Below are 13,834 nucleotides of genomic sequence, written 5' to 3' on the forward strand. Positions count from 1 at the left end.
GCTCCTATTTACAGCAAAGTTCCTTGAAAGAGTTATTTTTTTCCTGTCCCTGATTCTTATCCTCCCATTCATTAGCTCTTGAATCACTCCAGTCAGGCCTTTTCTCTACCGTGCCATCAAAACTGCCCTTGTTAGAGTCACCAGTAACCTCCACATTGCTAAATTCAGTGGTCAGTTCTCAGTTCTCAACTTGACATATTAATAGCTCTTGCATGGTTAATTAATACTCCTTAGAACACCTTTACCTGGCTTCTGGGACAGCTGACTCTTTTGGTTCTCCTTCTAATCCACTGAATCCTCTTTTTTTAGTTCCTTTTGGTTATTCTTGCTAGCTAATGTTGAAAGGTTTCCAGGACTTACTCCTTGAACTTGATCTCTTCTCTATGTTTAGCCCCTGAATGATACCATCTAGTCTCCTGGCTTTAAAATTCCAGCTTGGGCCAGGCGCAGTGGCTCATGCCTGTAATCTCAGCACTTAGGAGGCCAAGGCTAGTGGACCACCTGAGATCAGGAGTTTGAGACCTGCCTGCCTAACATGGCGAAACTGTGTCTTTACTAAAAATACGAAATTAGCCAGGTGTGGTGGAACATGCTTGTAGTTCCAGCTACTCAAGAGGCTGAGGCAGGAGAATCACTTGAACCCAGTAGTCAGAGGTTGCAGTGAGCCGAGATAGCACCACTGCACTCTAGCCTGGGCAATAGAGCTTGACTCTAGCTCAGGGGGAAAAAAAAAATTCCAGCCTGGGTCTCTCCCTGAACTCTAGATTCATATATTCAATTGTCTATTCAAAGTTCCACTTGAGGGCTGGGCATGGTAGCTCAAGCCTATAATCCCAGCACTTTAGGAGGCCAAAGAAGGAGGATCACTTGAGGCCGAGAGTTTGAGACCAGCCTGGGCAACATGGTGAAACCCTGTTTCTACCAAAAGAAACAACAACAAGAAAGTTTCACTTGAATGTCTTTAGGCATTTCAAACCTAATATATTCAAAAGGACATTTCTACCCTGTCCCCCAAATATCAAACAGCCACAACCACCCTCTGCTTCTCTTACTAATCTTTCCCATCTCAGGAAATGGCAGTTCTGTTCTTTCAATTTCTCAGGTCAACACTTTGGAGTTATTTTTTATTCTTTCCCTGCTCAGTCCACAACCAGTCGATCAGCAAATCCAGATTATTCCTTCTTAAAATTATTACAGAATTTGAACACATCTTACCACCTCTATTGCCACACTGTGGCTCCACCCATCATCATTTCATAGCCACCAGTTTTTACTTGGAATTATTATACTGGCATTATGCCCGGTTTCCCTGCACCTACTCTTATCTCTCAATAGTCTGATGTCAACATAGTAACAAGAGCAGTCCTTTTAAAACCTAAGTTAAATCATGTAACTCTCTCACACGAAGCCTTCCAAAGGCTTCCCATTCCACCTAGAATAAAAGCCAAAGGCTTTACAATGACCTGCATAGCCATAGATGATCCGACCTTGTCACTGGCTTCATCTCCTGATACTCTTACCTTTCCTCTTTCAGGCCCAGCCATTTGTACTTGTTCTTCTTTGGCTTATCCATTCTCCAGATAGCCATGTGACTTGTTTGCTCATATTCTTTATCTGCTCAGATGTCACCTTATTACAGCCTTCTCTGACCATCTTGTATATGAAACCATAAACTTGGCTGGATGTAGTGGCTCATGCCTATAATCCCAGCACTTTGGGAGGCTGAGGCAGGTGGATCACGAAGTCAGGAGTTTGAGACCAGCCTGGTCAACATGTTGAAACCGTGTCTCTATAAAAATACAAAAATTAGCCGGACATGGCAGCATGCACCTGTAGTCCCAGCTACTCAGGAAGCTGAGGCAGGAGAATCACTTGAATCCAGGAGGCAGAGGTTGCAATAAGCCAAGATCGTGCCACTGCACTCCAGCCTAGGTGACAAAGTAAGACTCCATCTCAAAAAAACCATAAACTTCCACTCATTGACACTTCTCCTCTTCATCTCCTTTGGTATTCTCCATTGTATGTATGTGACAAGCTATGTATTTACCCATTTATGTTTTTTTTCTATCTTCTCCTACTAGTATGTAAGTTCTATGAGAACGAGGTCTTTGTTTTGTTTACTACTATGTTTCTGGTACCTGGAGCATGACCTGGCACATAGTATGAACTAAATATTTGATGAGTGAAATGTAGGTTAGCCTAAAATTGTAGATTATCTTGATGTCAGATTTAGAAGTTCCTATTGTATTAATGCTCCCACGAAGGACCCTTTATTATTTTTCTGGGTAGTAGGTTATTCATATCTAAAACTCTTTCCTTGTGCTTTAACAAGCTCTAGAAAAGAGCAAAAGGGAAAAAAAAAAAAGATTTCATATAGAATTTAAAAAAAGTAAAACCCTTCCCTGTTGTTAGAAAAAATAAACTTGGCTGGGTGCAGTGGCTCATGCCTATAATCCCAGCAGTTTGGGAGGCCGAGTCGGGCAGATCACCTAAGGTCAGGAGTTTGAGACCAGCTTGGTCAATATGGTGAAATCCCGTCTCTACTAAAAATATAAAAATTAGCCAGGCGTGGTGGTGCGTGCCTATAGTCCCAGCTACTTGAGAGGCTGAGACAAGAGAATCACTTGAACCTGGGAGATGGAGGTTGCAGTCAGCCAGGATCGTGCCACTGCACTCCCTCCTGGCAACAGAGTGAGACTCCATCTCAAAAAGAAAAAATAAGGCCGGGCGCGGTGGCTCAAGCCTGTAATCCCAGCACTTTGGGAGGCCGAGGCGGGTGGATCACGAGGTCAAGAGATGGAGACCATCCTGGTCAACATGGTGAAACCCCGTCTCTACTAAAAATACAAAAAATCAGCTGGGCATGGTGGCGCGTACCTGTAATCCCAGCTACTCAGGAGGCTGAGGCAGGAGAATTGCCTGAACCCAGGAGGCGGAGGTTGCGGTGAGCCGAGATCGCGCCATTGCACTCCAGCCTGGGCAACAAGAGCAAAACTCCGTCTCAAAAAAAGAAAAAAAAAAAGAAAAAATAAACTTGACAGATATCTAAAGCAATTTTCATTTTTAAAAGCTTGTGAGAATACAGCATCTTTATTTCATAGTGTAATAGGTACCCTAGAAATAAATAAACAGGGTCTCACTTTGTCTCAAATAAAAAAGCTGGAGTACAGTGGTGTGATCATGTCTTACTGCAGCTTTGACGTCCTGGCCTCAAGCCATCTTCTCACCTCAGCCTCCCCAGTAGCTGGGACTATATACATGTACCATCGCATATGGCTAAATTAAAAATTTTTTTTGGGCCGGGCACGGTGGCTCAAGCCTGTAATCCCAGCACTTTGGGAGGCCAAGGCAGGTGGATCACGAGGTCAAGAGATCGAGACCATCCTGGTCAACATGGTGAAACTCCGTCTCTACTAAAAATAATACAAAAAATTAGCTGGGCATGGTGGCACGTGCCTGTAATCTCAGCTACTCAGGAGGCTGAGGCAGGAGAATTGCCTGAACCCAGGAGGCGGAGGTTGCGGTGAGCCGAGATCGTGCCATTGCACTCTAGCCTGGGTAACAGGAGCAAAACTCCATCTCAAAAAAAAAAAAATTTTTTTTTTTGTAGAGATGGGGTCCCACTGTGTTACCCAGTCCGGTCCTGAATGCCTAGGCTCAAGTGATTCTTCTGCCTTAGCCTCCTGAAATGCAGGGATTGCAAACATGAGCCACTGCATGCCGCCTGATTCAGTGCGTTTGGACAAATGTATACAGTCATGAAACCACCACCACAATCAACATAAAGAACATTTCCATCATCCCCTACAGTTCTTTTGTGATCCTTTGTAGTCAGTTCCCTTCCCTCACTCTCAGCCTCTTCAATTTCTTGTTTTATAGTTTTGCTTTTCTAGAAAGTTATATAAATGGAATCATATGGGAGGTAGCCTTTTGTGTTTGGCTTTTTTTTTTTTTTTTTTTTTTTTGAGACGGAGTTTTGCTCTTGTTACCCAGGCTGGAGTGCAATGGCACGATCTCGGCTCACCGCAACCTCCGCTTCCTGGGTTCAGGCAATTCTCCTGCCTCAGCCTCCTGAGTAGCTGGGATTACAGGCACGCACCACCATGCCCAGCTAATTTTTTGTATTTTTAGTAGAGACGGGGTTTCACCATGTTGACCAGGATGGTCTCGACCTCTTGACCTCGTGATCCACCCGCCTCGGCCTCCCAAAGTGCTGGGATTACAGGCGTGAGCCACCGCGCCCGGCCTTTTTGGCTTTTTAAATGTAGCATAATGCTTTTGAGAATCATCTGTGCTGTTGTATGTATCAATAGTTTTGTTCTAGTTTATTGCAGAGTATAGTCCATTATGTGGATACACAATTTGTTTATACATTTACCAGTTGTTGAACATTTGGGTTGTTTCCAGTTTTTTTATATTATGAATGATGCTGCTTTTAACATTCATATACGGGTCTTGATGTGGACATATGTTTCTGTTTTTCTTGGACAGATTGCTGGGTCCTCTGGTCTATGTATGCTTAACTTTATAAGAATTTGCCAAACTGAGTGGCTCATGCCTGTAATCCCGTCATCTTTGGAGACCAAGGCAGGTGGATCACTTGAGGTCAGGAGTTCAAGACCAGCCTGGCCAACATGGTGAAACCCCATCTTTACTAAAAATACAAAAATTAGCTGGATGTGGTGGCGTGCACCTGTAATCCCAGAACTTTGGGAGGCTGAGGCAGGCAGATCACCTGAGGTCGGGAGTTTGAGACTAGCCTGGTCAATATGGTGAAACCCCATCTCTGCTAAAACTACAAAAATTAACCAGGCGTGGTGGCACGCACCTGTAGTCCCAGCTCCTCAGGAGGCTGAGGCAGGATAATCGCTTGAACCTGGGAGGCAAGACTTTGCAGTGAGAGGAGATCGTGCCTCCCAAAATGCTGGGATTACAGGTGTTAGCCACCATGCCCAGCCAGATGGATTTTTTAACACTTGAAAAGTACCCCCTAAATGAGCAGTTTTGCTCTCTTTGCTGATTTTCATCACACCTAGATGTCAGGTCTGTTTCATGGGAGCCAGCTTTTTATGTCTCCCTCTAGTGATGTTCAGGCCCCTTGCTTCTCCTCCCAGGTTGTAGGTATGGAGGGGTTGCCCTCTGACAACTTCAGGGTGCTTGTGGTACTCATACATCCTCATGTACTTTGCTTCCTCCCCACAAGAGGTTCCCTAGTGCTTCTGTGACTTTTTTCTTCTGGCTACATCCTGAAGTCTGGCCTTCCAAGTAGGCTGGGAATGTTAAGTTAAGAGTGTGACGTCCTCTGACAACCCTCCCTTCTTGTAAAAGGGTCTGAGGTTTGTTTATTTAAGTTGAGCAGAGGATGCCAAAGATAGAGGTTTGAGTCAGCTTGACACTGGGTTAGGCGCTCCTTTTCACTCTCCTTGTTCCTCCTTCCCTTTCCCCTCCCCCGCTGGCCAGTTGTTTCCTGGGCTTTGTCTGAGATACACTGTACAGTTTTAGTCCCAGTCTACTACTGCCCGCTGAAAACCAGTCAGAGGCGAGATGGAGGAGAAGCTGCCAGGAAGTTTCTGACAACACTAAGCTCCGGCCTCTGCCTCTGTTCTGATAGTACAGGGCAGCATTAACCTCAGGAGAAAGGCATCCAGAGGCCTACGCTGAGCTTATTGTGGCTAACTCAAGGGAGGAGAAAGAACGGGCCTGGAAATGCCCCTCTTGGATTCATCTTATTTACCACCAACCATCTTTATTTTGACTCACATTCTTGGAGTTGCTGGTGTTCTATACTGGAAGAGGCACGCCAGAGGTAGAGCAGGTAACTGACTGGTGCCCAATTATTCTTTAAATCTACTGTGGAGCTTTTGAGGGTGGGGTGAATGACGGAGGTCTTCCCAGTTGCTTTCCTTAAAGGGCCAGTACATCCTTCAGCTGGAGTGCTGTCAGACTTACGTGTGTGTGTGTGTGTGTGTGTGTGTGTGTGAGAGAGAGAGAGAGAGAGAGAGAGAGAGAGAGAGAGTGTATAATGAGGAAGCTGGTCTGCCCTGGGGCCACTTTGGGATTAGGGGCTCTTTTCTGTTCTGTGAGTCTGTCTGGAGGGTGTTGGTTAGATGAGGTGATGTCTGGGCTCAAAACTGGAGGGAAGTGGCCACTATGCTGACTTAGTCTTTCCTCAGAGAACTGAGCTCTTTCTTTACTTTCTCAATCTCAGAGTGGTTTCTTGTATCCTTGTTTTTAACTGAGAACATACAGTAACTCTGTTACCCTCCTCCAGGTATGGATTTATGTTGGAGAAGTTTTTGTTAACTTGATGTGTTTTGGGGTGAGAACAGGCAGAGGAGGAAGGGTCAGTCAGCGGAAAGGGTCATGTGCCGTCCTTGCCCAGGGGCATCCTGGAACACTGGGTGTCTGTGTTTTCTTTTATATGATTGATACTTTTTCTGCACAGTTTGGCTGTGTGTATCGGAGTCATCTTGTTCAATGCAAGGAAATTAATCCCTCTCTTCCTTGGGGAATTAGGCTTTGATAATTAGAAAAAAAATTTTTTTTTGTAATGGTACCAGAACCCTCATTCTTCCCATATTGCTATTAGTTATATTATATTCTGTTGACTTTTAACCACTCAGAGCAGGGATCAGCCCTGACTTTGGCTGATTCTGAGTCTCTCCGTAGTTAAGGATTAATGTGGTCTAACTTTTCCTGGAGTATACCCTTGGGTCTCATTGCCTTCAGTACTCTCATTGTAATGGGCTCCCTACTTTCACACTGATGTATGTAGACACTTTTTATAATGTCTGTTACAAGTTAAGATGGAGATTTGATGGCTTATTACTTAGTTTTCTATTAAAAGTTCACAAATGCCTGACAGAATTAGAATTAGATTCAATCATTCCCCAGTGTCCTTTCCAGCAAGTCCCAGAAAACTTTTGACTAAATATTCAGATCCTCGTATGTGTCTATATCAGCAAAAACACAGACAGACATTGCAGAAGCATGATGATTGTGGTGGTATGTTTTTAAAAAAGCCACCTCAAAGTGGCTTTTCTGTATCTGAACTTAGAAAGAAAGAGATTGGCAGGCTTCAGTTGTTTGGTCCTGTTTACTATTTCACACGTAATTAGGAAATAAATAAAATATCATTTAGGTGGATGCTGCTGCTTTTCTTTCCTTGTGCATTATGGTGATGTCATTTCTAAATATTAAATAACTAATCAGTTGTTAATATTTTTAAAGTTTATCTTTAGTATGGGACTTTTATGGAACTTAAGAGCTATCATTCTATATTTTTTAAGTGCTTTCTTTTTTATGTTTAGAAATATTAATTTCGTAAACAGCCATAAAGTAATTGAAACAAAAAGAAAGATACAGTAAAAGCTTTTTATTTATTTATTTATTTATTTATTTTGAGATGGAGTCTTGCTCTGTCGCCAGGCTGGAGTGCAGTGGCGCAATCTCGGCTCACTGCAACCTCCGCTTCCTGGGTTCAAGCGATTCTTCTGCCTCTGCCTCCCGAGTAGCTGAGACCACAGGCACGTGGCACCATGCCTGGCTTTTTAAAAATATTTTTAGTAGGCCGGGCGCGGTGGCTCAAGCTTGTAATCCCAGCACTTTGGGAGGCCGAGGCGGGTGGATCACGAGGTCAAGAGATCGAGACCATCCTGGTCAACATGGTGAAACCCCGTCTCTACTAAAAATACTAAAAATTAGCTGGGCATGGTGGCGTGTGCCTGTAATCCCAGCTACTCAGGAGGCTGAGGCAGGAGAATTGCCTGAACCCGGGAGGCGGAGGTTGCGGTGAGCCGAGATCGCGCCATTGCACTCCAGCCTGGGCAACAAGAGCGAAACTCCGTCTCAAAAAAAAAAAAAAAAAAATATTTTTTAGTAGAGACGAGGTTTCACCATGTTGGCCAGGATGGTCCCGATCTCTTAACCTCATGAGCTGCCCACCTCGGCCTCCCAAAGTGTTGGGATTACAGGCGTGAGCCACCATGCCTGGCCTAAAAACTTTTTATTTCTATGAAACAACTTTGATTCTAATACCAAATAGTTACATCGTGAATATGCTGTGTTAGCTTTATTTGTAAAATGACAGATACAGGAAGACACAGACAGTTTGTATTAAAGCCATGTAACACCTACAAAACAGGGCTTAAAAGTCAGTATTTAGGCCGGGCGCGGTGGCTCAAGCCTGTAATCCCAGCACTTTGGGAGGCCGAGGCGGGTGGATCACGAGGTCAAGAGATCGAGACCATCCTGGTCAACATGGTGAAACCCCGTCTCTACTAAAAATACAAAAAATTAGCTGGACATGGTGGCGTGTGCCTGTAATCCCAGCTACTCAGGAGGCTGAGGCAGGAGAATTGCCTGAACCCAGGAGGCGGAGGCTGCGGTGAGCCGAGATCGTGCCATTGCACTCCAGCCTGGGTAACAAGAGTGAAACTCCGTCTCAAAAAAAAAAAAAAAAAGTCAGTATTTAGAATTTTAAATAGTTTACAATATCCCCCACCCACACTTAAATTACATATATTATCTCATCATTATCAAAACTTCCTATTGACTTAGTTTGAATCTGCATTTTTCTCTCTCTGAGACTGATGTTTCCCCCATCTTCTTCCTTTCCTCCCCAGTCTATCTTCCAACTGTAACCAGAGAAATCTTTCAGAAAAACAGAGCTGTATGTGTTACTCTCCTCCTTAAAATCCATCTATACTTCCTTTCTGCTTTTAGAAGGAAGTTCAAACTCTTCAGCATGACATAAAAGAGTTTTTATTTCCGTCCGTCTGTCCATCCATCCATCCATCCATCCATCCATCCATCCATCCTACTGGAAATTACTCCTTTTGAAATATAAAAGGGGCTGAATTTGGTGGGTGAGTTACACCTGTAATCCCAGCACTTTGGGAAGCCAAGACAGGTGGATCACCTGAGGGTCAAGAGTTTGAGACCAGCCTGGCCAACATGGTGAAATCCCATCTCTACTAATAATACAAAAATTAGCTAGATGTGGTGGCAGGCGCCTGTAATCCCAGCTACTCAGAGGCTGAGGCAGGAGAATTGCTTGAACCCGGAAGGTGGAGGTTGCAGTGAGCTGAGAACGTGCCACTGCACTCTAGCCTGGGCAACAGAATGACAGTCTGTCTCCCCCCTCCACCCCCCCCCCAAAAAAAAGATGTTTTTTAAAAATAAACCTACTCCCTTCCTGTTTCACTAGTTTCATTTTCTTTCTTGGCCTTATAAGCATCCAGGACTCTAGAATCATTTAAAAACTCACAGACCTAGGACAGGCACAGTGGCTCATGCCTATAATCACAGTACTTTGGGAGGCCAAGGCAGGTGGATCACGAGGTCAGGCGTTCAAGACCAGCCTGGCCAATACAGTGAAACCCCATCTCTACTAAGAATACAAAAATTAGCCAAGTGTGGTGGCATGTGCCTGTATCCCAGCTACTCAGGAGGCTGAGGCAGGAGAATTGCCTGAACCCAGGAGGCGGAGGCTGCGGTGAGCCGAGATCGTGCCATTGCACTCCAGCCTGGGTAACAAGAGTGAAACTCCGTCTCAAAAAAAAAAAAAAAAAGTCAGTATTTAGAATTTTAAATAGTTTACAATATCCCCCACCCACACTTAAATTACATATATTATCTCATCATTATCAAAACTTCCTATTGACTTAGTTTGAATCTGCATTTTTCTCTCTCTGAGACTGATGTTTCCCCCATCTTCTTCCTTTCCTCCCCAGTCTATCTTCCAACTGTAACCAGAGAAATCTTTCAGAAAAACAGAGCTGTATGTGTTACTCTCCTCCTTAAAATCCATCTATACTTCCTTTCTGCTTTTAGAAGGAAGTTCAAACTCTTCAGCATGACATAAAAGAGTTTTTATTTCCGTCCGTCTGTCCATCCATCCATCCATCCATCCATCCATCCATCCATCCTACTGGAAATTACTCCTTTTGAAATATAAAAGGGGCTGAATTTGGTGGGTGAGTTACACCTGTAATCCCAGCACTTTGGGAAGCCAAGACAGGTGGATCACCTGAGGGTCAAGAGTTTGAGACCAGCCTGGCCAACATGGTGAAATCCCATCTCTACTAATAATACAAAAATTAGCTAGATGTGGTGGCAGGCGCCTGTAATCCCAGCTACTCAGAGGCTGAGGCAGGAGAATTGCTTGAACCCGGAAGGTGGAGGTTGCAGTGAGCTGAGAACGTGCCACTGCACTCTAGCCTGGGCAACAGAATGACAGTCTGTCTCCCCCCTCCACCCCCCCCCCAAAAAAAAGATGTTTTTTAAAAATAAACCTACTCCCTTCCTGTTTCACTAGTTTCATTTTCTTTCTTGGCCTTATAAGCATCCAGGACTCTAGAATCATTTAAAAACTCACAGACCTAGGACAGGCACAGTGGCTCATGCCTATAATCACAGTACTTTGGGAGGCCAAGGCAGGTGGATCACGAGGTCAGGCGTTCAAGACCAGCCTGGCCAATACAGTGAAACCCCATCTCTACTAAGAATACAAAAATTAGCCAAGTGTGGTGGCATGTGCCTGTATCCCAGCTACTCAGGAGGTGGAGGCAGGAGAATCACTTGAACCCAGGAGGCAGAGGTTACAGTGAGCTGAGATCGTGCCACTGCATTCCAGCCTGGCCGATAGAGTGAGACTCCTCACCAAAAAAAAAAAAAACCTCACATCTACTAATGGATGCTTGTCCTTTAGGGTGAGTAGTTGCTGCTTCCGGAAAGTCTTTTTTGACTGAAATACTAGTTGCTATTCTGTGCTGCAGTAGCACTTCGTTAATACTACTTACTTAAGCCCATATTGTCATCTTGCTTAGTTTGCCCTTCTCTCCTTACTAGTTAAAACAAGGACTTTGACTCATCTCAGTATCTCCAGTGTCTGAGGCAAAATAGATGTCAGTGAGTATTACTTGAATAAATAAAAACTTGAAGACAACACTAGCTATAAACTGTAGCAGGAACCATGTATTGTTTATTTGTTTATTAACAGGGCTTGGTTTAGTTTAATGTGTGGTCTAAGGTAGATGCTTAGTATAGGTTAATTGGATGATACAGAGTTGCCCTAGATTTTAGTTTATTAAATCTCACATTGTGATAGTGTAAGCAGGAAAAGAGCTTTATGGCTACTTGAGAAAAACATTGGAATTTTTTGTGTATTTGTGAAAGGCAGTTTTTTTCTTCTCTAGGGTTTTGTTTTCTTTACTTGTAAAATGAAGGAGTTGGATAACCTGATCTCTTAACTCTCCATTTCCAACATCACATTAGGAGGAACAGCCATAATCCCTGGAGCCAAACTATATAAAGTATAATCTAAGATTGCATCCCATCACCTCCCGTCCTGGCATTCTTACTTAGAGCAGTTCCCTTCATCATACTATTGGGTTATATTAAGTCTAAGATCAATTGTAAAATGGCCAAACCTTCTACATGCATTCTTGTTGTCTCCCTTCCAGTCATTGCTATGCCTTTGGTCTTCTTGAACTTCAGCATAAGACTTATAGGTATCCTAGAGCCAGGTGCGGTGGCTCATGCCTGTAATCCTAGCACTTTGGGAGGTCAAGACATGCAGATCACTTGAGGCCAGGAGTTTGAGACCAGCTTGGCCAACACGGTGAAACCTCATCTCTACCAAAAAATAAAGAAATCAGCTGGGTGTGGTGATACGCGCCTGTACTCACAGCTACTCGGGAGGCTGAGGTGGGAGAATCATTTGAACCCAGGAGGCAGAGGTTGCAGTGAGCCAAGATCGTGCCATTGCACTCCAGCCTGGGCAACACTGGGCAACAGAGCAAGACTCCATCTCAGGAGGAAAAAAAAAAAAGACTTATAGGTATCCTAGTTAAATTTTGTCCTGTGAGATTTTGTGCAGCCTTCTAACCTTTTGAGATTTCTTTTAGCTTTAATTCTTCCATAAATGGCATTAGCTGTGTGTTCTCTCTTTATGTTATCTACAAATTAGTTAAGCACATAATAGGGACTCAAATATTTGAATAAATGGTCATATAGCTAACATATCTTTGCTCAAATAACTAAAGCATTAGGATATTTAATCAAGGGAGAGTCTTTGTCTTTTCTACTTTTTTTTTAGAAACAAGATCTTGCTATTTTGCCCAGCCTGGACTTGAATTCCTAGGCTCAAGTAGCTGGGCCTATAGGCACCCTCTACCATGCCTGGCTTTTTTCTTTCCTTTGCTTTTATTTTTTATTTTATTTATTTATTTATTTTTTTGAGACAGAGTTTCGCTCTTGTTACCCAGGCTGGAGTGCAATGGCGCGATCTCGGCTCACCGCAACCTCCGTCTCCTGGGTTCAAGCAATTCTCCTGCCTCAGCCTACTGAGTAGCTGGGATTACAGGCAAGCGCCACCATGCCCAGCTACTTTTTTGTATTTTTAGTAGAGACGGGGTTTCACCATGTTGACCAGGATGGTCTCGATCTCTCGACCTCGTGATCCACCCGCCTCGGCCTCTCAAAGTGCTGGGATTACAGGCTTGAGCCACTGCGCCCGGCATTGCTTTTATTTTTTTAAGATTTGTACAGTGTAGTAGAAAGACCACTTAACTTGGAATCAGAAGATCTAGGCTGTAAGCCCTTGCTCTTCTGCTTACTACTATGTAATATTGGACTGGTTACTTACTTCCTCTGGTCTTCAAATTTCTAGGCTGTTTGAGAAGAAAAAAAACTAAAGGTCTCTTAATTTACTGTGATTCTGATTCAGTGCGATCGTCTGGCCTGTTCTTGAAAGTCATATGGAATTGTGGGTAAGAGCAGGTTGAGAGTAGGTTGAGAGTCTGGAGTCAGATTGCCTATGTTTTTAATCCTAGTTCTGCCACTACTGGCTGAGTGACATTGTCTCTCTGGGCCTCTGTTTCCTCATCTGCAAAATGGGTTTAATTATGCTGCTTGGTTGTTTTGATTTAGTTCTTTGTGTGTGTGAGAGAGATGGAGTCTTGCTTTGTCACCCAGGCTGGAGTTCAGTGGCGTGATCTTGGCTCACTGCAACCTCCGCCTCCTGGGTTCCAGCGATTCTCCTGTGTCAGCTCCCCAAGTAGCTTGGATTACTCCCAGTTAATTTTTGCATTTTTAGTAGAGGTGGGGTTTTACTTTGTTGGCCAGGCTGGACTTGAACTCCTGACCTCAAGTGATCTGCCCATCTGAGCCTCCCAGAGTGCCGGGATCACACGCATGAGCCACCACGTCTTAGCCTTGACTTAGTTAGTTCTTAGAACACATTCTGTGGGTGATAAGGAGTATGTGATTGTTTGCCATCATTTTAGAATTTTTTCCACATATCATTGAAGACTTAGTACTTTCCTGTGAACTGTTGAGATGAAATAGTAATTGTCTTTATATTTTAATTTTTTAAATATTTTCATATATAGTTTCTCCATGTTGTCCATGCTGGTCTCGAATTCCTGGACTCAAGCAGTCCTCCAACTTGGCCTGCCAAAGTGCTGGCATTAGAGGTGTGAGCCACCATGCCCGGCCTAGTGATTGTCTTGAACACTTGGACTCAAGCAGTCCTCCCAGGTTGGCCTCCCAGAGTGCTGGAATTACAGCCCTGAACCATCACACCAGGCCTGTTTTTATCGTTAGTAATTAAGAAATGTGACAGGCTGGGCATGGTGCCTCATGCCTGTAATCCCAGTACTTTGGGAGGCCAAGGCAGGTAGATCACCTTAGGTCAGGAGTTCGAGACTAGCCTAGCCAAGATGCTGAAACCCTGTCTCTACTGAAAATACAAAAATTAGCCGGGTGCAGTGGGGGGGGTGAGGGGGGAAATGGGGGCACCTGTAATCCCAGCTATTACGGAGACTGAGAT

General features: G+C 44.0%; 1 protein-coding gene across 6 annotated transcripts in view; it reads left to right on the forward strand.

Moving 5' to 3' along the window:
- The window catches only part of LOC101042315 (microtubule actin crosslinking factor 1), a 393,287-nt gene that overhangs the window by 91,844 nt on the left and 287,609 nt on the right, over nucleotides 1-13,834 (forward strand). Inside the window, exon 1 of one of the 6 annotated variants that reach the window (XM_074380570.1) lies at nucleotides 4,609-5,815. The exons of 2 other annotated variants lie outside the window; for them this stretch is intronic. In XM_074380570.1, the coding sequence (XP_074236671.1) occupies nucleotides 5,707-5,815 (109 nt within the window). In that variant the 5' untranslated portion in view covers nucleotides 4,609-5,706. Of the gene's footprint in view, nucleotides 1-4,608; nucleotides 5,816-13,834 lie in introns of those variants that run through there. 3 more of the 6 variants (XM_074380571.1, XM_074380581.1, XM_074380582.1) reach the window with 3 other exon arrangements.

The sequence above is a fragment of the Saimiri boliviensis genome, chromosome 11 (genome assembly GCF_048565385.1).
Source record: "Saimiri boliviensis isolate mSaiBol1 chromosome 11, mSaiBol1.pri, whole genome shotgun sequence".
In the NCBI taxonomy this organism is placed as follows: Eukaryota; Metazoa; Chordata; class Mammalia; order Primates; family Cebidae; genus Saimiri; species Saimiri boliviensis.